The sequence below is a fragment of the Lonchura striata genome, chromosome 3 (genome assembly GCF_046129695.1).
Source record: "Lonchura striata isolate bLonStr1 chromosome 3, bLonStr1.mat, whole genome shotgun sequence".
In the NCBI taxonomy this organism is placed as follows: Eukaryota; Metazoa; Chordata; class Aves; order Passeriformes; family Estrildidae; genus Lonchura; species Lonchura striata.
The window spans coordinates 92,285,452-92,309,916 of NC_134605.1; the positions used below are offsets into that span (position 1 = coordinate 92,285,452).

The 24,465-nt window shown below is 34.8% G+C and overlaps 1 protein-coding gene across 4 annotated transcripts in view; it reads left to right on the forward strand.

Annotated features, from left to right (window-relative positions):
* Positions 1 to 24,465, forward strand: part of CSMD1 (CUB and Sushi multiple domains 1) — a 1,051,796-nt gene that overhangs the window by 730,167 nt on the left and 297,164 nt on the right. For all 4 annotated transcript variants that reach the window (XM_021551131.2, XM_031504428.2, XM_021551132.2 and 1 more), the window contains 2 exons: positions 5,168 to 5,292; positions 9,352 to 9,473. In XM_021551131.2, the coding sequence (XP_021406806.2) occupies positions 5,168 to 5,292; positions 9,352 to 9,473 (247 nt within the window). The remainder of the gene's footprint in view (positions 1 to 5,167; positions 5,293 to 9,351; positions 9,474 to 24,465) is intronic.

The following is a 24,465-nucleotide window of genomic DNA, read 5'->3' on the forward strand; positions in this document are numbered from 1 at the left end:
AGGGCAGCAGTTCAATGCTTAAAAAATAATGAAGGGAAATAAGATTTCAATTAATAGGCTAGAGACACAAGTTTTCTAGATGTTTGCTGATGCCCTCTTCTAGGTGTTCTGATTCAACATGTCAAGACATATACTGCAAATGAAATCGTATGATACAAAAATGCAGTATGTATAGCAGCCCCTGTCCAAAGGGCATGTATTTTAGGAAAAGAAATGCAATTTCTGTTTAAGTCTTTATTAAGGTTTGATGAATTGCAGAAAGAAGCATCAGGCAGTAGAAGACTAGGTAAAAATGGGATGCTAAAATGTAACTCTTTTTCAAGAAGTATTAAAGTGCATCTGTGTCTTCATCCAAGGAGTACCTTTATACTCCACTCTTATTTTGGAGATTATTTTACTTTCCTGTTTGTGCCAGCACGCCTCAGTATCCCTCCATCAATGATGCAGAACATGCCACTTCTGAATTCCTCAAAAAAAAAAAAAAATGCTTAGTTGAAAGAATTAGAGACAGTATCTAAGATCACTTTGTTATCAGTGAAGAGAGAAAAGCATCTCTGGAAAGAGTTAACAGTCACAGGACTGAAGGTAATGGACATAAGGTGGGACATGGTAAATTACTACTAGATTTAGGATTAAAAAAAAAAAATGTTTTTTGTAGAATCCCCATCCAGGAAGGCATTCAGAATTCACTCAAGCAGGTCTCTGACCTCTCTCTTCCAACTGGGCTTGCTTCAAATGGACTAGATGATGTGCTCTTCCAATCTACTTTATTCTGTGAATCTATAAATGTCATACAGCTTCTATGTGTTCATGATACACTGTTGGCCAAACAGATTCTCATCTAGTTGTGGTCCAAATCAGTGGCATATGAACAATTGTTAAGAAACAGCAGCAGGTTTAAGAGCACTGATAAGCTCAGAGAACGTTAAGGAAGAAAATTACTTCTTTTCACCTCTAGGGGGTAGTCTGTAAATTGAAAGAGAAAGCAAACTAAAATAGTTTTGGTGAAACCAGTTCTAAGATCCAAAACATGTGAACCCAAACATGGAAGAGCTCAACAGCAAATTTCTCAGCAATGCATAAAAAATACCAAGAGGGAAAACCCAAAAGAACCTTAAAGCTCAAAGTACATTTTAAGATATCCAAGGGACTCAAATGTCAAAAAACCTTGCAAATGACTATGTTTTGAACATGGACTTTTAGGAATGAATGTGGGTTAAAGGTATCTTAGATGCCTGGAGTTTACTTATGAGCTCAGTTTGAGCTTACTAAACTGAGAGAGTAAGGCTATTTCCCTACCTCCTTCATCCCATCCAGACTCTTATAATATTTTCATTTCACCAAGTGTATCTTACTGTTCATGAGGATAAATGAATGCATAAGCTGTTCAACAAGGAACATCATATAACATAAGATAAATAAAACATGTTGTGTAGTTTGATCACATTAATTGTGTGCATATTTTGGGCCTCCAGTTCTGAATATTATTTGAGAGAAATGATAACAGTTTGTTTTCCACTTAAACATTACTTATAATCTGAAAAACTCATTATGCAACAACATATGTTTTTCTTGTACTTTAGTTTGTTAATATCTATTTAAAACATCTATCTTAAAGTTAACTGTCTAAATCAAGATGGACATTTAAATAGAGATTTTGGCTGGAATTTGGTTTTTGTTTCTCTGAAATGACAAATCAAGGTCTTCCAAAGGAGAAGAGGAAATATTTGCTGCTGCTTGCATTTCTCCAATGTAATAAAAGTATTCTGGAGAGTAAAGAAAGACAGTATTTTTTTTTTCTTTTCTTTTCTAAGAGGCAAGTATAAACACCAGAAGGAGCTATTGTTCTTGTCAGGAGAATGACAACTGTGAATATTAATCTGAACTAAAACATGTGAAAATGCATATTATTCAAAATCTTTTCCAGTCTACTGAAAGACATGTTTTAAGTGGGATTGATGGAAAGGCAGAGGGTTTATTTTCCAGACAGCCTGAGACCCAACTGATTCAGTGATGACAAGTTCTTTGAAAAGGGTTTCATAGTTTTCAGCATAATAATGGCATTCATTCTAATATAATAAAGAAAAAAAAAAAGGTATTGAATTCTTAACCTTTTCTTTCTGTCCTCTTGCCATGCTTCTACTGTGTTCATTTTAGGAAGTAGGGAGATGATTTTAAGTGATTTTAAAACAAAGCAATGGATATTTAGATTCATTTTAGGGGAGAAATGTCAAGTCAGACTTGGCTAGAGTAATGAGAACATAATTAATACAATTTTGAGGTCAAGATCACATTTTATATTTATGTGAAATTGCTAACCAGTAGAATGTTTAAATGAAATCTAAAATTTATCTAAATAATACTATTTCAGCTTTGCTTAAATATCATATGGTATGTGTGAAAATGTGAAAATTTAGTAATTTCTCCCAATTTCAGCAACACTTTTAAAATAAAATGGATTTTAAAATTTCAAAACAGATTTTGAAAATTAAATTAACTTTTTAATGCTAGTATTTTTTCTTTTTTAAAAAATAGCTTCTTCCAGTCAAATTCTACCCTTCTTTACAAACCCACAGATTATGTTTGGATGGAGTTCTAATTTAAAACACAAAAAGAAAAATAAGAAAACAGATTTCTTCCCTGTGTTTGATGTCTACAGAGAGAAGTAATAAAGCAAATCACAAGACTTCCGGTGCACACAGATTTTCTCAGAGACTAACGAAGTAGAGATGTGAAAAAAAACCCCAAAAAACAACAAAACTCCCCAAATTCAATTAAAACCTTTCATTGTTAATTAGTGGATATTAAATGAACTAGGATTTTTCTTTGAAATCATATATCAAACAAGCTATAAGACATTTTCAAAAGGATGTCCCCTTTTTAAATGGGAAGCTGTCAAGCTTAATCAATGAAAAGACTCAGCAATTTGGATGTGTGAATAGTTTTATCTTAGACTGTGATCCAGATGCAACCCCTCTCCTAAGATGCGTACTTAGAGCCATAAGGAGTTTTGGAGTACTTTGTGCCTTGCTCTTTAATGTGACATTTTTTTGCTATGTTTCTTCTTTGTTTTTATTATGTTGTGTTCAGCATATTAATTTTGTCCCTTAGTTTGTGTTCAGACATTTCAGAAGATTATACTCACTGTGTAAAAGATATGAAATTCATATTAATTTCCCTTAGATACAAGCTATTTCCAGAGAATTAGGAAAAAAAATACCGATCCTCTGAAATACATGTTTTGTATTGAAACAAATTGAATCATCATGAGTGTATAGCTTTAATTAATGCATGATGTTTTATATATACATTAATATAAACTTTAAAAGTATTTCTACAATGATCAAACCCTAATCTAAACACAAAATCCTTACCTTACTTCATTAGATATAAAAATATTTGTATTCCGCCTGTTCATTTTCTTCCAACCCCTTTTTTTCTTTCTGGAGGGGATATTCAGATATTTTAAATTATAAATTGCTGTTGGAGACATTCAATAATTATACATTTAATTTCACTCTATGTTTTTGTATGTGCACAATTTTGTAATTCTTCTTATGTGCCTTGATAGTAGCAAACTGAAGAGAAATGTTGGTTTTCATGTTGCGTCAAGCATCATTACACTTGTGGGATCATCTTTATCCAACATGATTTTTAAATACTTTAGTTCTCAATTTTCGTTTATCACTTCTAGGTAACCACTTGAGTTTGTTCCCAAGAAAAAGAATTACAGAGATCCTAATTGTAGAAAATAGAAGAAAATGGCATTAAAAATATGAGTTTATGGCATTAAAATGTCAGATTTATGAGTAATACTTTCTTTACCAATAAAATTAACTAAATTTTATTATTTTGAGGTATTTATTTAGAAAAATGCTTGGTCTCTTTTTCTGAGGGTTTTTAGAGTGTTCTGAAGATTATGACAAGTATAAAATGAACACAATTTTAGAAACTTACATTACTCTTCAAGACTTTTGTGTATTTTGCATGAATTATGGAAGAAAAAGGCCAATATTTTCCCTGCCTTTCTGAATTTTATAGCTCAAGAACAAAGTTAGGAAAAGCAGTTTTGAAAGCTTTTCTAGATTTGAAACATCATACAAAAATTTTTAAATTACAAAAAAAAAATCCTATTAAAATTTCCTGAAATAATGAAAAGAAGTATAGAAGCACATAATAATACCAAGAAACAATATAGTTAGTGTTTGGGAGATTCTCTGAGAAGCTAAGAAAATACTTGTCATGAAGGGTGGGAATGAGCTCGTGACAGTGAATGGCAATATATGCAATTCTCCACAGCACAGTTTTAAGCATTGAGCCTCCTGAGTGCCATATAGCAATCCTCTGGTGTTTAGGACTCAATAACTTACAGAGGCTAAACTGAGAAATCTGCTTTATTGAGTTCACTTAGTTAATGACATGGGACTATCAAATACAAATTTAAAAGTGCAAGAAAACAGACATAACCAGTTAATTATTATGGGAAACAAAGAACGTCACAAATAATAAATAGAGCCAGATATGCAATACTGTTTAAGAAAACTCTCTGTGATATAGACCATAAGTGTATACAGTTTTTGAAAATCTTCATAATAATTGGACAGCATAAATAATTCCAAAGGGATGCATTTCAGTGTTATAATACGTAATAGTAAAATTTCAGTCCTAAAAATATTATCCTTTAATGTAATGTTTTAGAGGAAATTTCAACACGGTCAGGAATATTTAATGAATTTCTGCCATTGATTGAAATTAATATTTTCTGGTTATATGTGTTGACAAATTTCAATATCTAATTGCTTATTCTCTCATTTGAGTGACTATAGCAATGTTGAAATTATTCATTAAGTTCTGTTGCCTGAAAGAATTGTGTTTATATATTTTCTTAGATAAAATATATATCTGTATATTCATTGAACTCATACTGTAAAAGAACAAACTTAGTGTCACAATTGTTTTGTATTCCTTAAAAGGTGGGCAAACTGAATAATAGACATTTTCCCTAGAGTATAGGTTGTTTTTTATAAATACAATACTGATAGTGTAGAATTTTGCACCTTAATTTATTTATTTGGTTCATGAACTATTACAACTTGTCAATTTATTTGAGGATGTTGATATTAAAATAGATTTAATTCCTTCCTTCCTTTTGCCCTTTTTCTTCTAGGGTGGGTGCAAGTGTACAGTTTTCCTGTGAAGACAGTTATGTGCTGCAAGGTTCTAAGAGCATCACTTGTCAGAGAGTGACAGATACACTGGCTGCCTGGAGTGACCACAGGCCAATTTGCAGAGGTAACTGCTATTCTTTGGAATTTTTTGTGAAGTTTGGAAGGGTAATTTATAGTTTCTGCTGCAATGAAATTCAAAACTAAGCAAACTAAAACAGGGAACAATGTGCACACATATGTGTATATATAATTATAAATGTACAAAGATTTTTATGTTGCTTGAAGCATGCAATCAAATTTGTAGAAAGAGTATCGATTTAGGTAGCAAATTTCCTTTAAATAGTTTTAATTTCACTTAATCTTCCTTTTGTCATGATAAACTTACCTTAAGTAGAACTAATTAATTAGGTTTATGTCAATTTTTTCTAAATTAATTCCCAAATATGAGATTCTCACAATCATACTATGTTCCTATCAGTCCCAGATATTTACCTAATCCTGATTTTTCTGTAAATTCCTTTCTGTTCATCTATTTTGCTCAAATTTACATAAAACCCAACCTTCTAACTTATTTCTAAATGTTTTCACATCTAGACCCCCCTGCTTTAAATTCCTGCCTGCCCCACTTTTTTGGAGGAACATAAACAAAGTGGCTTGTTGTTATTTTGTATGTTTTGTATGTTTGCAATCTACTGTCTGTGACAAAAACACAGAAAAATATATAAATGCTGCCAAAGTACATCAGAACTGAGGTGTATAGGAAAAAATAAAGAATGGATCTCTATGTACAGAAATTAAATTATTTGGGGTTGCACATTTAGATTGTATATGCCAGTGAGAGCCTTGACCCTTCAAATGTGATTCCCTTATATTCTCCTAGAACCAGACAGGATAAACTGGGCAAACCACCACTATTAATTGTAAAAGGAAAATGAAGTAATACAAACTCTTAGAGATACTTTTATTGTCCTTTTGAGATAGATCAAAGTGATACTTCTTGTACACACAAAATCTTACACCAGAATACCAGTTACCAGGGTAGAAAATGATACTGGTTTAAGAAACACTGGAGGATTTGTAACACCTGAACTTAATTTTTTTTTTTTGTTCAAGAATGAGCTAAAACATAATCTCATTTATATAAAACTCATATACATCTCTAAAAAGTTTTAATTACTTAGTTATTTTTTAATTCCAATTTTTTTTTTTCTGCTACCAGATTTGATTTATTCAACTGATATAAACACATGTGTGCTTTACTTCTCAATGGTGTATAATTCTTGGTCAGTATTATGGCGTGCCTATTTGGAATTGTGAGGAATGAAAGAGGAAGGTTTTATTTGCAGTCTGTATTTTTCTCAATTCCTTTACTGACCTCCAAGATGCTAGGATTCACAGTGTTCATATAAGCACCAATTAAAAATAGTAAAATACACAGTGCAAAGAAGTGCTTATCACATTTTCTAAATTATCATCAACCTAAAGTGAAAAAGCTGATAAAGCGCACATGACTGCTGTGAGCTTAATGACTTCGAGAGCACAAGTCTTACTGACAAAGCTGATATTTGCAATTATCCAAAAATGGTGATTAACAAAGCTCAGAACTTCGGAACGTGATGAAAAGTCACAGGAACCATCTTGCCTTGGCGAGTTCCTGACATTCTTTAAAGAGCACAGCAGTGGCTGGGGTCCCAGGTCCCCAGCACCACTGGGCTCTGCTCATGTTGGCGGCGCAGCTCCAGGGCCACCCCACCACCACACCTGGGTCACAGGCAGGGAGTGGTGGGAGGACCCAGACACTGCCCTTGGAAACTGCTTGGTGCTTATATAAATGATTGTAAATTCCGTTTCCTTGAATTCCACACAGAAACCTTACAGCAATCAATTCCTGGTTTCTGTAGGCAGTATACAAGGCTATCTAACATTTTCATGCAATCTTTTGCAAGCACTCAATTTCCTAAACAGACCTCTGGGCTCAGCTTCAGTTGTGCCTCTTGCTTGGCTTAACCTCTTTCCCCTCCCTATTCTTTTAACCTTATCTTAGAAGTTTGAATAGGAGAAAGGTAAAAGAGTAACCGCTTGACTCAAAAATCTCTCTTCAAGGGACATGTTTCTTAGCCTTTCTTCTTTGTGTCCAGCTAGAGGAGGGACCTGTTTTTTTATTCTACAAAATTGCACCTCTGGATTAGTTTCTGCTGTAACAGACCTTAGGCAGGAGGAATTGGAAATAAAGTAATAGATTTTGTGATGGTTATGGTCCTGCAGGCATAGTATTTCTATAAGTTACTAAAAAGAAAATGATCCATATTTCAGAGCCTATGAATATGTCCTTGCTATTCCCTCAATTAAAAGAATATAGATTGCTTAAGATAGCAGCAACATGCCAAGCCTTCTGTATTGTTAGTAGGCAACACAGTGTGGCATAAATATTATTAGTTTTTTGTGCCACTTAGGGACATGGTTTAGTGATGGACTAGACAGTGGTAGGTTAAGCCTTATACTCGGTGAACCTAGACCTCTTTTCTAACCTAAGTGATTCTATGTCTTTCTTTTTCCATGTTAAGTACAGACACCTTCTTAATAACTGTTAAATGATGCTTTTGTAGAATTTCCTACGTAGATGAGGGTTGTTTTTTTAGACTTCTACTGGGATTGTAATAGAAGATTTCCATGTGATGTATCTGAGACTTAAGTTGAATTGTGGGTAGCTATTAAGACAGTTTTGGCATAAACATGGAATTATATAATTATTAGAGTTGGAAGAGAACTTAAAGATCATCTAGTTCCACTCTCCGTGCATACATACATAGATATTTCCACAGAAAACTGAGTCCTAGTTGATTAATCTTGTCATAGAATTATTACGAGTTCTCAAAGTCTAGTCTCTAACATCATAACAAAGGACCAAGTGCTGGTAGTATATTGTGTTGGAATGACAGAAAATCTGATAGTTATTTTCATCTAGTACCTTTTTTCCTATTTGTACCAATCACACTTCTATTCATGGAGAAGATGAGGCTTCTTCCCAGCAGTACGTGAAGTAAAGAAACACTGATATTTCATGCTTTAGAATGGAGGCAGACACAGAGTGGAGGCAGCCACAGAGAGAGATAAAAACTAAAATTTTCTAAAGTACCAGAAATATTTTTGGTGTTTTATTTCAATATTCAGAAAAAGAATGACCAAGTTTTTGAAGAATCTAGTCATTCCTCTTGCCTGTACTGGAACTTAAGTAACTGAAGGGACTAAATTACATCAGAAGGTAGTGGAATATATATGGATAGATTCTGAGATTCATATTTAAGTACTTAGAAATGTTATGATCTAGACTGATGATCTAGACTCTCTGTTTAGCATGTTGACAAAGTACTGTAGTACGATAAACATGACAGTGCCATTTTGAAATATTCTGAGTTTTGTAAATCTGTGTCACTGGAAATTATATGTCTAAATATTTTTAAGTGCTTCTGGATACTTAAATATTTTGAGAAATTTGAATATTCTTGCAAAATTGATCCATATTTCTTTTTAGAAGACAACTGAATATGTTAAGTAATATATTTTTTAAATGCTGACTATCTGGATTTGCTGAGTGTGGCAGATAGGTTGTGATGAATTTACAACTGAATCTGCTCTACAAAACTCAGACTAAATACTGCTTTGAAACTTTTTTTTTCTTTTTTTCTTTCTAATTACATTTCCTATCGTGTAAAGAGCTAAGACACCACAGAAGATCATGTTTTGGTTAAGGACATACAGTTACATAAATATTGTGATACATGTGTTTCTTTCTCCAAGTCGTGGGGAAATCATGAAGGAGAGCACATACTGGTCCTTCTTACATTTATGGGTAGAAGGCTCCTTCCATCCATTTGGAAAGGGTAAATCTCTCTCCAAAGAGAATATTGATATGATAATTTTGAGTGTTTAATCTACATAGAGTAAGAATAAAGTATTGCAAATGTTGGGCAGATTAATTGAAAAGTGCTCATTTCTTCCTCTGTAGGTAAATTTTCAGGATTGTTTTTGTCTGGCTGAAATATCTTTAAGGGTAGATTGTTATGGAGTATATCAGCATAGTAACACTTTTATGGCAAGTTGTTGCTAATGCTGTGGTGATTTTATAATATTTATTTTTAACAGAGCATCCAGTCTAAAGCAAGTTTGTTAATTATCATTTTAGCTAGAACATGTGGTTCTAATTTACGCGGACCAAGTGGCATTATCACATCTCCAAATTATCCAGTTCAATATGAAGACAATGCACACTGCGTTTGGGTCATTACAACAACTGATCCAGAAAAGGTATGCTTTTTCTCTTGTCTCAAGTGAAACTGTAGAGTTTTGGATTTGTCTTAAAAAAATATTTCATATATATTTGCACAAATGCATGAACACATGCAAGTCTGTATGTTCATTTAAACACTAGAGTTGTTAATAAAATACATTGAGCACTAGAGGGGAGAAAAGCAGAATGTATGAAAATGCCCACTCAGAGTAATAGGTCTAACTTAAAATTTTCAAGTTTTAAACACATTTTTTAAATTAAGTATAGAAAATTGTAATCAAAATTCCACATTGTTAAATGAGTTAATAGTGAATTTTTCATGTTGCACCTTGATACTTAATCACTGATGAATCTTACCATAAGATTTCTTGGCAAAAAACTGGACATTACACATAAGTATTTGGACATCTGTTGTTAGTTATTTTACTACCTACAAAATTTCTTTTCAATCCACTGTTTTCCAGTAATGATTCTTAATATATAACTATGAATTAGTCATCTAATTATGCGTAAAATAGTAATCACAACAGAATATTTTTACTGTTTTTATGCAAAATCATTAAAGGATGGTGATGCCCTACCTGTAGAAAAAAAAAAAAAAAAAAGAAAAGAGAAGTCTAAGAAGCACTTTACTTATCTTGTACTTCTGACTAAATGAATTGCTATATGGCAGAGAATGTATAATCTATATGTACTTCCATAATTACAAAACATATATTTCCTGTACAGCTTTTTTGGAAGACGGTATTCTTGATTTCTTTAAAGAAGTTATGGAAAAATCAGTCATATTTTCCTGACTGATTGCTGATTGTGGTATAGTAGATGTGCTATGGGCTGCAATATTACTAAGTTTAATGATCTGGTAAATAAAGACTATGTCGCAGTTACAAGGTTTTTATTGAAGGATGTGCTTTCTGCACTATACAAAACACAGATATATTAAGTATTTGTTTGAGCCTAGCAATTTCCATCTTCTATAAAAAGTAAAAGTTATTCACTACAATTGACACAAATGATGACATTTCAATTAATTATAGTGAGATGGGAAACTTCACATACAGTTTTATGAGTCTGAGCTCTCAGGTATTTATATAAAGTTGGATTATGCCTCAATATGTTGGTATAAAAATATGCTGGTATAAAATGGTATTTCTGACTTATTGCCTTTCAAAGCACATAGCTGGGGAACTTCAAAACAACATTTTTATTTAGGAAATCTTTCCCCAGTTCACACCTAGGGAATTCACATACTGTTATGGTTGAATTTGAGGTAATTTATTTTAAGATAATTCATTCTTGCAATATGCTCTAAAAGAGCAGTCTTACTAGGTAGCATATGATAATATTCAGGAGGGTTGAGTGCGATTATCTTACTGATTCATGGATTGTTTCAAAAGTTTGTGGTAGCTCAAACATAATCTGTTAGTGACACTTGTCTTCCATATAAGTAGCTTATGCATATTTAATAATATGCAGTGAATTAAAAACTTGTGTTTTGTCCAATTAGGAGGCTTAATATTAGAGTGGGCACATTTTGTTTCTTCAAAGTTTCATTATAGACAAGGCTCCTGTCTATCCAAATGGCTGATCAGATCATCCTGTCATACATAAAAGGAGGTTTAACATCTACAGAACCATCAGTGTAACTACACTCTGACAGGGAAGGAATCTCTTGCTGAGCACCACATACAGGCTGACAGTTATTATTTCTTATTACTTACCTTCCCTCTGACCTTCCTTCCATTCTGTTTTTGAGCAAAGGAGACTAACTACTGAGCCTTATCTGTCTTCAGTATCTCATATTTGCTTTCAGGATATCAGCTAGATTCACACCACTGAGATTTAGCTGTAGGGTGTGAATTATATGTGCCTCATATGGATCTAAGTATGACATATTGAGTTGGAAATGGCAATTTAGGGGAAAAAACAACCAGTAAAACTTCTGGAAGGAAACTATAGAAGCATATGCATGAAAGAATGGAAAAGCTGGAAAAGGAGACTTAGCAGTATGTTGCTATGATATTGTCTTTGATTTTAGAACAAGTCCATAAATCAGGGAAGAAGTTGGAATGTATTAGATGGTAATGCAATGCTCAAGACAAACAAAGTTTCAGTGTCCAAAAAAAGAGTAAAGAAAAAACAAAAAAAAACAAAAATCAAAAATCAAAACCTTTGAAGTGATCACAATGATTTTGTTAAATACGAAAAGGTATGCTATTTTTAAAGTTTAATGCATCTGTTTCCTTATGTCCTAATACCAGATGGAGGATTCTTTCAAAAGAAAGCAAAATGCAATATTCTCACTGTGATATGTTTCTTCTGTATATGCTTGGGTCTGAATTATATAAATCTATTATTGTGACTCTTTAGTTGAATACTTGATGCAGCAAAAGTATTTGTCTTTATCATAGATACACTTTTCCAGACTGTATATCAGAAAACTTCATCATTATTTTGGTTGATATCTTGCAAAACAAAACCAGACTATTCCTCTTTGAATTTTTTTGTATTGCATAGCTAAAACAATTCCCTACTCAAAAAATACAACCTCTCCCCCTCAAAACTGTTTAACACATAAGTGCCTTTTTATTTCCCAATTACTAGAGATAGTCATTCAAGGTTAAAAAGTGGGAAAACAAAACTGTAAAAACCATGTACAATTTCACTTTCATTATTGGCATTTATTATCCATCCACTGCCATATACATACTTCACTTGTTGCTGTGTGTTGGGTTGCTGCCTCCAGCTTTTTTCCTAGAGAATTTTATTAGCTGCTCATGCACTTCCAATTTCCACCATTTCCTTCCTCCCCTGTGATTTTTCCTTTCATGTTGGTCTGCCTCAGTTTCTTCTTTTTTGCTGTTTTGATCTCCACCAATGTATTCTGGTTGAGCTTTAATCTTTTATTTCCTTTCACTTTATGTACTTTCAGAAAGCAGAAGATTTGTATACAGTGTTCAAATATAGAATCCTAATGTTTTTTATAATTTAAATGGAGATTAAAAACTGATAAAAGAATGGTCAGCTGAAACATTAACTTTTAATTTTAACCAGAATAAAACAATAAGTTTTTATTCATAGTTTCTTAATGTAATTACAATACTATTCAGCATAACAATGTACCCGTTGGTGCTGTGATATTATTCCACACAGACAAAAAACATATCTACACTCAATTTCTTCATAGTAAAAGGGATTCAGACAACTTTATTAAACAGAGAATCAATTAGTCTTCCTGAGCCACAGCTGAATATACATTAAATATACCTAAATAAAAGACACTTTCTTTCCACATAGTATAGAATTCAAATCAGTGTATTTGTTAATACTTTTGAATATATATACACATGGAAATAAATATTGGAATGTTTTACTTGCACAATACAAATATAGAAATAGAGCAACATAAAATCATTACTATTTTCTCATTTAATTCAGGTTTGGGGTTTTTTTCTGAAGTACTCCTTACAGAGTGTGTATCAAATGAGAACGTTCTGGCACTGTGTTAATAAAATCCTAAAACTAAATCTCCACTTTTTTTTCTTACATTTTTGTTCTACAAATTATTTGTAATTCCCTTGATAAGAACTATTAGGTTTGTTCACTATTAAATTGTCATCTTTGTAAATCAAAAATATCAATATTTGTGTGCAGACATTTTTCCCCCTTTTCCTGGAGTGTCTGCAACTATTGATAGTATATCATACCTGAAAAATGTCCTTGAATTTTTGCTTATATTCCTTTTTTTCCCCCTGTGCATTTTTTTTTTCATTTTTCAAGTATTCTGCTTAAAATATCTTTGTACAGACGCTGTGCAGCCTGATGGGGTTGGTAATGAGACCATAAACCCACATTTACAGCACAAGGAGGCAAGTGCTACCGAATATTTTATGCTCCTATAGTTCTTTGTTATCTCACAAAGCACATGCATTTGTATTGCCTTGGAGCATGAGTGTTGGCGTTCTTTCTGTATGTTTCTCACCTTTTATCTTCTCTTAGATTAGTAGATTTTTACTTGGGTACATTTTCTACATTTTCTAGATTATTACTTAGGAAAATGTAAGCTGATATCTTCTAGGTGAATAATAGGAAAATCTGAGAAATTCAGAGATTGCATAGTGAACTGTGTGTGTATATATAAATATAAGAAAAAATTAGCTTATTCTAAAAATTAATATTTTCTGATAATTATTACTATCCCTTTCACTTTGCTTTAGCACTACTATAGATTTGGTGTTGGTATCACAGTAAATAGAAACCTGCAAGTATTTACATAATAAATTTTTTAGGACTTCATTTAATGACCTCACTTTGGTGCAATACTAAACAGGAGTCTAATATTTTTAGCAACTATTATAGAGAGAGTAATAAATGGAGGACTAAATTATTAGCAAGTTGTGCAAATCGAAGATTTCAGGAAGAAGGTGTTAAAGGGGGAGGATGTAATTCAATTTATTGGAATTTTTACTTAGTCTTGAACTATAACAAGGTTTATAGTAAGTTATGATAAAATAACAAGATTTTCAAAATGTCATGTGGCAAATTTGCCCCACTAGGGCTGATTTGATAGCTGCGATAGTGTGGGAAAAGCAAACTGCAAGGGTGCCTCCATAATTTCAATAATTTAAGTGCACTGCCTAAATTGGTTTTACTTCCTTAGGGTTTTTCTATCTTCAAAGTAAACTCCTCAAATGGTATTGAGGATGAAACTTTTTTCCTGGCTTTCACTAAATAAAGAAAAGCTGGAATGTTCAATGCTTAACGTGTCATATGGACAAAGAACTCATAAATGTTAAAATAAAAAATATATACATATGTATATATATTTGAAGGTGTTAATATCTTACAATGTAATGTTTTAAAATTTTGGAAATGTGAATTAAGAATTTTGATTGGAGCTTTTATAAAACACAAAATGACACCAAATTGTGATACTTCTTTAAAGTAAAGAGATACTACTTTAAAGTAAAGAGAGTCCTAAAGTGTGATGTCATCAAAAATCAAGGCAGGCATTAATACACCTACTATATATTGTGAAAGGATTAACACAGATTAGCAGGCTGATTTATCAGCTACTTGACCCTAGAAAGATGTGGATAGACTTGAAGTATGTTAGAAAAAGAGCAATGATTCAGCACTTGATGGATTTATAAAAATAATTAAGAAGCACCACCATCGCCAAACCCAAGAACCTAGTCCTTCCTATTCTCAGCTTCAGGTGGCCTGAGTATTTAATATTTTAACATTGACTTGATCTACAGTACAGCTACAGTACAGTACAGGTAACCAGCTCTTCACACAATCTTTTAAACATAGCTTTCAACTTAGCAGGTAATATCTGAAACCCCTTGGCTTTATGAGACTTACAGTCTATATCAGTCAGCCACATGTCCATATGTTAGTCATTTTTTAAGATTTCTAACTTGTTTAATAGGTAATCCTTGCACCAGTATGAAGATCAAAATGAAATCAAAAGTTTAACTACCCTTTTAAAACATGCCCCTATATGTTTCTAAAAATATCACCCATAAAGTTAAAAGTGAGAATAGGCTTTACACATCAGATCTACAAATGCTTAATTCTAATCTACTGTACTACAAAATAATAAGTTCTTTATCACATCTTCAGTCATTAGTCTGCTTCTATGCATTAATGTCCTGTTTTCAGCAGGAAGTCACCTGTTTAAAGATTTTTGCTCATTCCTTATATTTTCCAGTATTGTTTTGAGATAGAACTTGCAGGGAAAATGATGAGTTTGATAACTGGAATCATCTCTGTATTCAGGGGAAGGATAGCTTAGACAGAGCCAGTACCAGTAGGAAATCTTAATGTGATTCTATACTAATTATGTTTCTTGTTTTCTGCCTGCTTATTATTTGAAGAGAAAACTGGTTGTTGTATTTATATTTGGTTAAGTGAAAGGTAGTGCTATTTGCTATGCCTTTCAGTATTTCAGTATATTCAGAATTTCAGTAAATTCATAAGTAAAACCAAATATGTTCAAAAATATTCTAACACTTACTGGCATTTTTTTCCAATGTTGCATATATTTCAGGGAGACATATACTCTTTCCACTTGAGTGTATATTGGTATTTATTGTTGGTTTTTTACATAAATACAATTTGGCAAGTCTAATTATTCAAGGAATTGTGGAATTTTTTAGATTGGAAAATACCTTGGAGATCCCTGAGTCCAACTGTTAACCCAGCACTGCCAAGCCCACCCCTAAACCATGTCTCTAAGCAACACATCTACATGTCTTTAAATGTCTCCAGGAATGCTAATTGAGCCCTATCTCTGGGCAGCCTGGTCAAATGCTTGACCACCGTTTCAGTGAAGAAATTTTTCCTAATATTCAATCTAAACCTCACCTGCCACAACTTGAGGCCTTCTCCTCTTGTACTGTTGCTTGTTACCTGGGAGATCAACCTGCACCTGGCCACAGCTTTCTTTTAAGCAGTTGTAGAGAGTGATAAGGTCCATTCTGAGCTTCATCTTATCCAGACTAAACAACTCCTGCTCCCTCAGCCATTCCCCACTAGACATTGATGAATTATAATAAAAAAAAATAAAAAAAAAATAAAAATAGCCTTTGTGTGTAGCATCCCATAAACTGTCTCCTCTCAGTCAATTTGCAAGTCCTCTGCCCTGGCAACTACCGTGACTACCTACCATAGAGTAGTTCTCCTTAGGGGAAAAGCCAGACTCCCTCATGGACTTCCCTTGGTTTCCCCTTTTCCTGTCTTTGACTTTGTACCACTGGTGGTCAGCCCCCTTCCCCCAGAGACCAGTCCTGTCTGCCCTGCCCTTAGCTCCACCCCCACCCCTTCCCCTTCCTAAGCTGCTTATACAGGTTTCTAGCCCTCTTTTCTTGCTGGGTTGCCTTCAGCCTCATGTGATGTACCTCTGGAACAAGACCTTGCAAAAAGAGCCTTCCTTGCCTCTCTGACTGAGCCAGCTGTGGTGAGTGTTGTGTGTGGATCTGACTGTGTTGCCTAAATGTTTACCCGACCTGCTTTTCAACAGGAGAGGTTTGTTGGGAACACAGCAGCACCCATCATTCAACACTCACATTTTTTTTCATGCATCACAAAATTTCTTAAAATTTGCTGCAATTTTCTTTTTTTTTAAAGCTATATGTAATGGAGAAATCAAAAATGCTGTATGAAATTTCACATCTGATTAAATTATCATCTCAAAAAAAACCTGACTTTGTTGAGATAAAACAATTCCAATAATAAATCTCAATTTGTTAAAGATCGTAGATGAATTATCTCTCATTTAGTAATTGGAGTCTATTTTCTTTCACTTTCCATTTAATGGACTCTATTGATTTAAAGGATAAACCAGGTCTATTTTTTTGAACATTGGTGTTTTTTATTAATTGTAATTGTACCATGTGGCCTAAAACTCATGTAATTTCCAGCTTATTTTATACATCTCTGGGTGCTCATGTTCACAGACTTTAATCAGTGTTTAAATCACAAAACAATATACTGATTTGATCTTTAGAGATGTTGGGCATCCTCTTCTTGATAAAAATTGTTTAAGGTGTTAATGTATCTGCATGGAGCTGTTCCCACATTTGTGCTCTCAAAGGTCTTCTCTTTGCACCTTTCATCATGTCTTAGAACTATATAGTTACACCTCTATTATATTAAAGGAAGCAGACATGTTCAGATCTGTGTAGTAATTCCATTGATGCACATAGGAGGGAACCACTGGACAAGTTCCTACCTTAGGAAGGGAGCATGGTGAAGAAGTCTGTTTTCCAGGACCTGGAAAGGCATTTAATTTCTTTCAATTGCTTTGCTAAGAAAAGGGAAAATAGAGCCTAAAGCATCACTGGAAGTTTACTGTGTAAAAATTAAAATCGCAATAGGTGTCATCATGCCTTATGAAATTCTCATGCCTTTCAGGAAAAGGAAGCACCTGTTATGATGATCATTCCTTTCCTTTTAAGAGGACAAGTAAGAACACAGATTTCACAGCATGGTTTTCCTCTTCATCCCCATCAGTGGTAACTTTCCTCATTACAACAAAAGAAATATTTTTAACCTAGTGATGAGCTTAGTAATTTAAATAAGTTATCACTGGAACATAATTTGCTTACTGATATTTCTGAAATAGTATAAGCAAAGACCTGTGCACCATCCATGGTAAAATATTCAGGATTGAAGTGAGGCATAAACAGAGGCTTCACTGCAAGAATGAGATGTAGGTTGCTCTAGTTGCCATGAAAGTTAAGTGAAAATGGAGACCAACTCATTAGAGAAACTCACCTTTCTGCCTGACAAGGAAAACATCTTAGGAGAAGTTTATTCATTACTAAGCAGTTTTCATTTTCAATTTGGTGTTTAAATGGGTGGAAGACAATGACAGATCATATAATATGTGAAGTTTGAAGCTGTGGAAATTAGAAATTCATATTTTTTTCTGGACTCTAAGACTGATTCTTCTCTTATGGCTGTTCTGTTTTGCAAAGCACAAGACGTCTCTTTTCATGGAGTTCACAGACTGTCATGGAGAGTTTTGTTCATGCAAATTTTAGCCTCTCTGCAGATGTCATTCTTCTAAGCAGTGTTCTCCATAGTTATTTATTAGCATAAGTACCTGGCAACAAGTACAAGTGCAGATAAAAATTACTTATTTATTCAATCAAAATCCAGAGGTTTCTAGAAGGAAAATCTAGGGATTTTAAGTAAAGATGAAAAACATGTCTGTTTAACAGCTTTCTTAACTTCACAGGTACATCTTGCAGAAACTTACATCTGTAGAGCATAAGCAGAATCTCAGCAGGTGGAAAAATGAAAGGGAGATAGGACAAGACCCAAGTACTGCCTCCAGTTGTCTTAAGAGAATAAATTAGGCTATGTTTACATTAGCATTAGTAGTACAGTGCACCACAAGCAACTTTATACTGCAAAACAATTAGTGCTAAGGGCATGAGGTTTGCACTGTGTATCTTTCAGAGTTTTTACTATTGACTGTTTCTGCTTTTTTAGGCTGAATGCCTGTTACTGGCTGGAAAGCACCTTCCATCTTTTATGCAAAAAGAGATGAACCTATCTGCTTTGAGACTGCTCTGTGATGCAAATCAAAGCACAGTAAGAGCAGATGACTCGAGATTGTTTCTGAAGTGCATCCTTGATCAAAGTCTTGATGTGAATGCATTTTTAATCTCCTGGTACAACCATCATAACACACAGAAAAGCCTGACATTTGCAGGCACTTTTTACATGCAGGATTTGATTGGGTCAATGGGCAAACAAATGAAGACTCAGAAATGTCCTTTTAAGATTTTATATATCTTCATGAAATTCAAATACAAATCCAACACAACAAAGTAGTTTCATAACCTGCTTTATTCAGGACATTGCCTATAATGAATGTATTCTTGCTACCCCCTAGTTATTTGTTGGTTTATTTAGTTGTTTTTTCCAAGGCACAAAAGGCACTTAGGTAGAGTATGCACACTGGCAGAGTATATGTGTCATGTTTTAATTCAGTCTTTCACATAATTAACATAATAATTCTTAGTATTATTCTGTGTTATCAGACTGTTAACAGCCTTCTGTTCATTCTTTTTTTGAAATATTCTGTCTACAGTGCTTAGAGTATCTTTCAGGAAAAGGTATTGCATGCATGCTATTACATATGTGCAAATCTATGTGTAGAAAATGAAATGCTTACAAATTACTTTTTCCTATATTAGTCAGTTATTAACTCTGCCTAATTAGTAGCCTTTCTGCTCTAATGTTATCTAAAGGGAAGATACGTGTTCATTTTTTCATTAAGCAGCTACAATTGGGAAAGCTACACAGTAATTCTTGAATATCTGTCCTTAAGCAGATATCTCACTGCCACTCTGATGAATAACACTTTTAGCTATATATAAAACAATGAGAGATCAATTACCTGAAGCACCTTTAGAGACAAATGGCTAAAGATCTAGATTTGGTGTTTTAGAGCACATTACAATTACTGCACCATAAGTAATCCTTTCTGGCCTCCAGCTTCTACATCAGTAAATTGTGGACCTCTCACAGTTGCTGTATCTCCAGGCAATGTGAGGATTTTACGTTACACTTTCAAATTAGACTAGCCAACTATTTAGATTTATACTGAATTCCAACCTGAGTACTGGTTTTGCAACAAATTTCTATTTATTTTACTTTTTTTTTCCTTCTAAAAATGAGATTTACAAATCATTTTACAGATATTTTTGGCACATCTCATTTCTGTTCAATTATGTGAGTTTCAACAATATCCATACATCTACAACTACAAGAAGAATCAGAAGGACAATCGAGGGAACTCTGGACCTGTCAGCCTGACCTTGGTACCTGGAAAGTTCATGAAGCAGATTATCTTATGTGCCATCACATGGCACACAGAGAATGACCAGGGGTTTATGAAAGGCAGGTCCTGCTTAACCAACTTGCTTTCCTTTAATGACAGGGTGACCTACTTAGTACATGGGGGAAAGACTGTGGATGTTGTTTATCCAGACTTCAGTAAAGCCTTTGAAACCATCTTCCACAGCATTCTCCTGTGGAAGAAACTCACTGCTCATGGCTTGGGTGGGTGTGCTCTTCACAGGGAGAAAAACTTGATGAATGGCTGGGCTCAGAGAGTGGTGGTCAATGGAACTAAAACAAGTTGGCAGCCAGTCATTAGTGTTTCCCAGGACTCAGTATTGTGGATGGTCCTGTTTAATATCCTTATCAACAATCTGGATGAGGAGATTGAGTGCACCCTTAGTCAGTTTTCAGATGGCATCACATTGGGTGGGAGTGTTGATCTGCTGTGGAGTAGGAGAAATCTACACAGGGATCTTGACAGGCTGTATTGATGACCTAAGGACACCTGCATGATGTGCAAGATAAAGTGCCAGGTTCTGCCCTTGGTTCACAAAGCCCCATGTAGGGCTGGGGACAGTGTCTGGAAAGCTGCCTGGCAGCAAAGGAGCTGGGAGTTCTGTTTGACAGCAGCTGAACATGAGCCAGTATGTGCCCAGGTGGCCAAGAAGGCCAGTGGCATCCTAGCCTGTATTTTCAATAGTGTGGCCAGCAGGACCAGGGCAAGGATTGTTCCCTGTAGATGACACTGCTGAGGCCACACCTTGAGTTCAGTTCTGGGCCCCTCACTACAAAAAGGACATTTTGGTGCTGGAGTGAACCCAGAGAAGGACAGTGGAACTGGTGAAGTGTCAGAAGCACAAGTCCTTTGAGGGCCAGCTGAGAGAGCTGGGGTTGTTTAGCCTGGAGAAGACTGAGTGTGAGACCTCATTGCTCTCCAACTACCTGAAAGGAAGTTGTAGCAAGGTGGCGATCACAGAATCACAGAATCACTAGATTGGAAGAGGCCTTCAAGATCATGAAGCCCAACCCATGCCCTTAACATCTCAACTGAATCATGACACTGAGTGCCACATCCAGTCTTTTTTTAAACATATTCAGGGATGTGTTTAAACAACCTCCTTGGGCAGACAATTTCAGTACTTTACCACTCTTTCTGTAAAAAATTTTTCCTAAAATCCAACCTATATTTCCCTTGATGCAGCTTGAGACTCTGTCCTCTCGTTCTGTCAGTTGCTGCCTAGAGAAAGACACCAACCCCACCTGACTACAGCCACCCTTCAAGAAGTTGTAGAGAGTGATAAGGTCACCTCTTAGTCTCCTTTTCCCTAGGCTTCTCCCTCACAGCCTTTGTCTTCCAAATCCCTCACCAGCCTTGTTGCCCTACTCTGGACATGCTCAAATATCTCAAGATCCTTCCTAAACTGAGGGGCCCAGAACTGGACACAGCACTCAAGGTGTGGCCTCACCAGTGCTGAGTACAGGGGAAGAATGACCTCCCTGCTCCTGCTGGCCACACCATTCCTGACACAGGCCAGGATGCCCTTGGCCTCTTGGCCACCAGGGCACACTGCTGGCTCATGTTCAGCTGCTGTCACCAGCACCCCCAGGTCCCTTTCTGCCTGGGCACTGTCCAGCCACACCGACCCCAGCCTGTAACACTGTAGGGGGTTATTGTGGCCAAAATGTAGGACTCGGCACATGGACTTGTTAAATGTCAACTTATTGAACTCTGCCCATCCATCCAACCATTCCAGGTCTCTCTGCTGAGCTCTCCTACCTTCCAACACATTGACACAGACTCCCAACTTAGTCTCATCTTCCAATTTACTGATGAGAGACTCAATCCCATCATCTATGTAGTCAGTAAAAATATTGAACAGAACTGGTCCCAGCACAGACCCCTGAGGGACACCACTGGTGACAGGCCCCAGCTGGCTGCAGCACCACTCACCACCACTCTGGGCCCAGCCATCCAGCCAGTTCTGAACCCAGCAAAGGGTGCTCCTGTCCAAGCCGTGGGCTGACAGCTTTTCCAGGAGTGGGAGACAGTGTCAAAGGCCTTGCTGAAGTCCAAAATTGACAATATCCACAGCATTCCTGCATCCACCAGGCAGGTCACCTGATCATAAAAGGAGATCAGGTTGGTCAAACACGACCTACCTCTCCTAAACCCATGCTGGCTGGGTCTGATATCCTGGCCACCCTGTAAATGCTGCATGATGACACTCAATATAAACTGCTCCATTACCTTACTGAATACTGAGGTCAGGCTAACTGGCTTATAATTACCAGGATCCAATCTCTTACGCCATATCTGAAGGGAAAGGACAGGAGGAAATGACCTGAAGTTATACAAGGGAAGGTTCAGTTTAGATATTAAAAAAAATCAGATCAAGGGTGTTTAGGATTTGGAATAAGTTGCCCAGGAAGGTGGTAGAGTCATTAAGTGTTCAAGAGGTGCCTGTATGTGGCACTTGGGGTTGGGGTTTTGGGATGATTATTTAGGGGTTGGTGCTAGACAAGACAACAGTTGGACTGGGTAATCATAAGAAACATTTGTGTGGTAATTTTTACTTGGTTACTTCTTTCCCTTTGTCACTTTATGACTCCTTTGACTTTCCCAACTTTATAAATCTCTGGAATACTGTTTCAAAGATTCTCACTGAAGAATTCTTTTATAAACTTGTATGAGCACTTTGGCTTTGAAACATTTTGGATTGCACCTATGTTGGTAAGGAACTATGTTTTCAGCATAACTACTTTTAATCCTTTTTTTTAGTTTTGTTTTTCCTTTATTAGGCAAATCAAAATACAGCTCCTGATTGGGTTTACAATAACATGGTAAAATAATGAGGGAGGTGGCATTTTTATTAGTGCACTAGTTTAATAGTAATTTAGTGTAATCACTTGAAATATAATAAGATTTATAATTCTAGTTCTACCTACACTGGGCCAGGGAGTGAATCAGATTACTTCTAGAGGTCACTTGCAACCTAAACGATTCTCTGATTAACCAAAGTGATTGCAACATTGGGAATATTTTATATGTTCATATATGCATTTCTCAGGTATTAGACATTCATTTCCATTCCAACTGACATAAGAATGATCAAGCATGTTTGTGGTATTTCAAGTATAACAAATTGCTTACAGACAATTTTAAAGAAATTGCAGCTTTTCATCTAAACCCTGAACAATGCTAATTATAATTCCTGAAGGTATGTGATTATATGAGCAGGAGTTTGAAAAAGAAGGGTCAGAAAAAAGGATTTTTTACAAGTGTTAATGAAGTTTTACAATAAAATAATGGCATTATGCAAGAATTGTAATTCTTACTTGTAAATATCTGACTAAAAGGAGTTTTTTACTGGTATTTGGTCTTGTGTCAGGTCTTTTCCATGTTCAAACAGTTCAGAAATTAGTAGTTAAAGATATTAAATTAATATTTTTTTCAATATTATTAATTATACTTAATAATAAATTAACTAATAATTACAATTATATAATAATTATAATTATTAATTTAAATAAAATAATATTTATTCTAGAAAGCCATTTAGTAATTTAATTTACTTAATATTCCAAAACCCTAAGAATAATAAGGTCCATTTCTTTTCAAAATTATATTACAGCTTTAATAGACATGAGTAATATTAAGAGAAATGGTTTAAATATTTAAATATTGTCTTCAACTTTCATTTTTAGTTCACTGTTGGACAGCTTCATCATATGGAGATCAAAGATTTGTGTGGTGTTTTTGACCCTTCTAGTGTTGTTCCAACATATCACTTTACTGTGAATAACTAAGTGACAGTTTGAGGCATAATTAATTCACTTCACCTTCAAGAAATATCCTACCTTCCTCTTGTACTTAAATAAGATACAGACAAAATTTCGAATATTGAAGATATAGTCATAGCTGTCAACCATTAGGGCAGTGATATACTACTACTACTACTGCTACTACTACTGACTATTATTTTCTTTATTGAGTTTTGTACGTGTTAGGGTCTAAAATCTTTCACAATTATACAGATCAAGTTTTTACTTCCCCCCCGCCCCCAAGTCTCTGTGTGCATTAGCATTCATAGAATCTGTAGTTGGTTTCACAAATTAGTGTAGTAAATTCAAAAATCCTGAGGAAATCTTCATTGGAACTGTAAGCTGAATCCTTGTGTCTCCACCTGAGGCAGAAAGCTGATCAGTCTGTATATGCCTTATAATTCACAGAAATCTTTTATTGGTAGTTTTTGACTGGTGGGGTTTGAATCAGATTCAATGAAACAGAGAGTAAAAGGATAATGGGTATTATTGACCTCAGAACACTGATCTCTCTGACCAAAGTACCACTTTCTTGGTGCAGTGTAAAAACGCTAATAGCACAGTCCAAAGGCTCCCAATGAGACATAATGGCAGAATTAATCTTCATGAGCCATTTTCTGAGACTTTCTACATACTCATATATGCCCTTGGTTCATGTTTTTAGGTTATCTTTACAATCAAATAATGAAAAATGTTTTTAATAAAAACAGAAAAGTAATAATGGTTCTGTACAGAATAGAGACAAAAAATATTCTACAGAAAATATTTTGATTGTAGCAATTTGGAATAGTCTTTTATAATAATGATGGACAATTTGTAGTA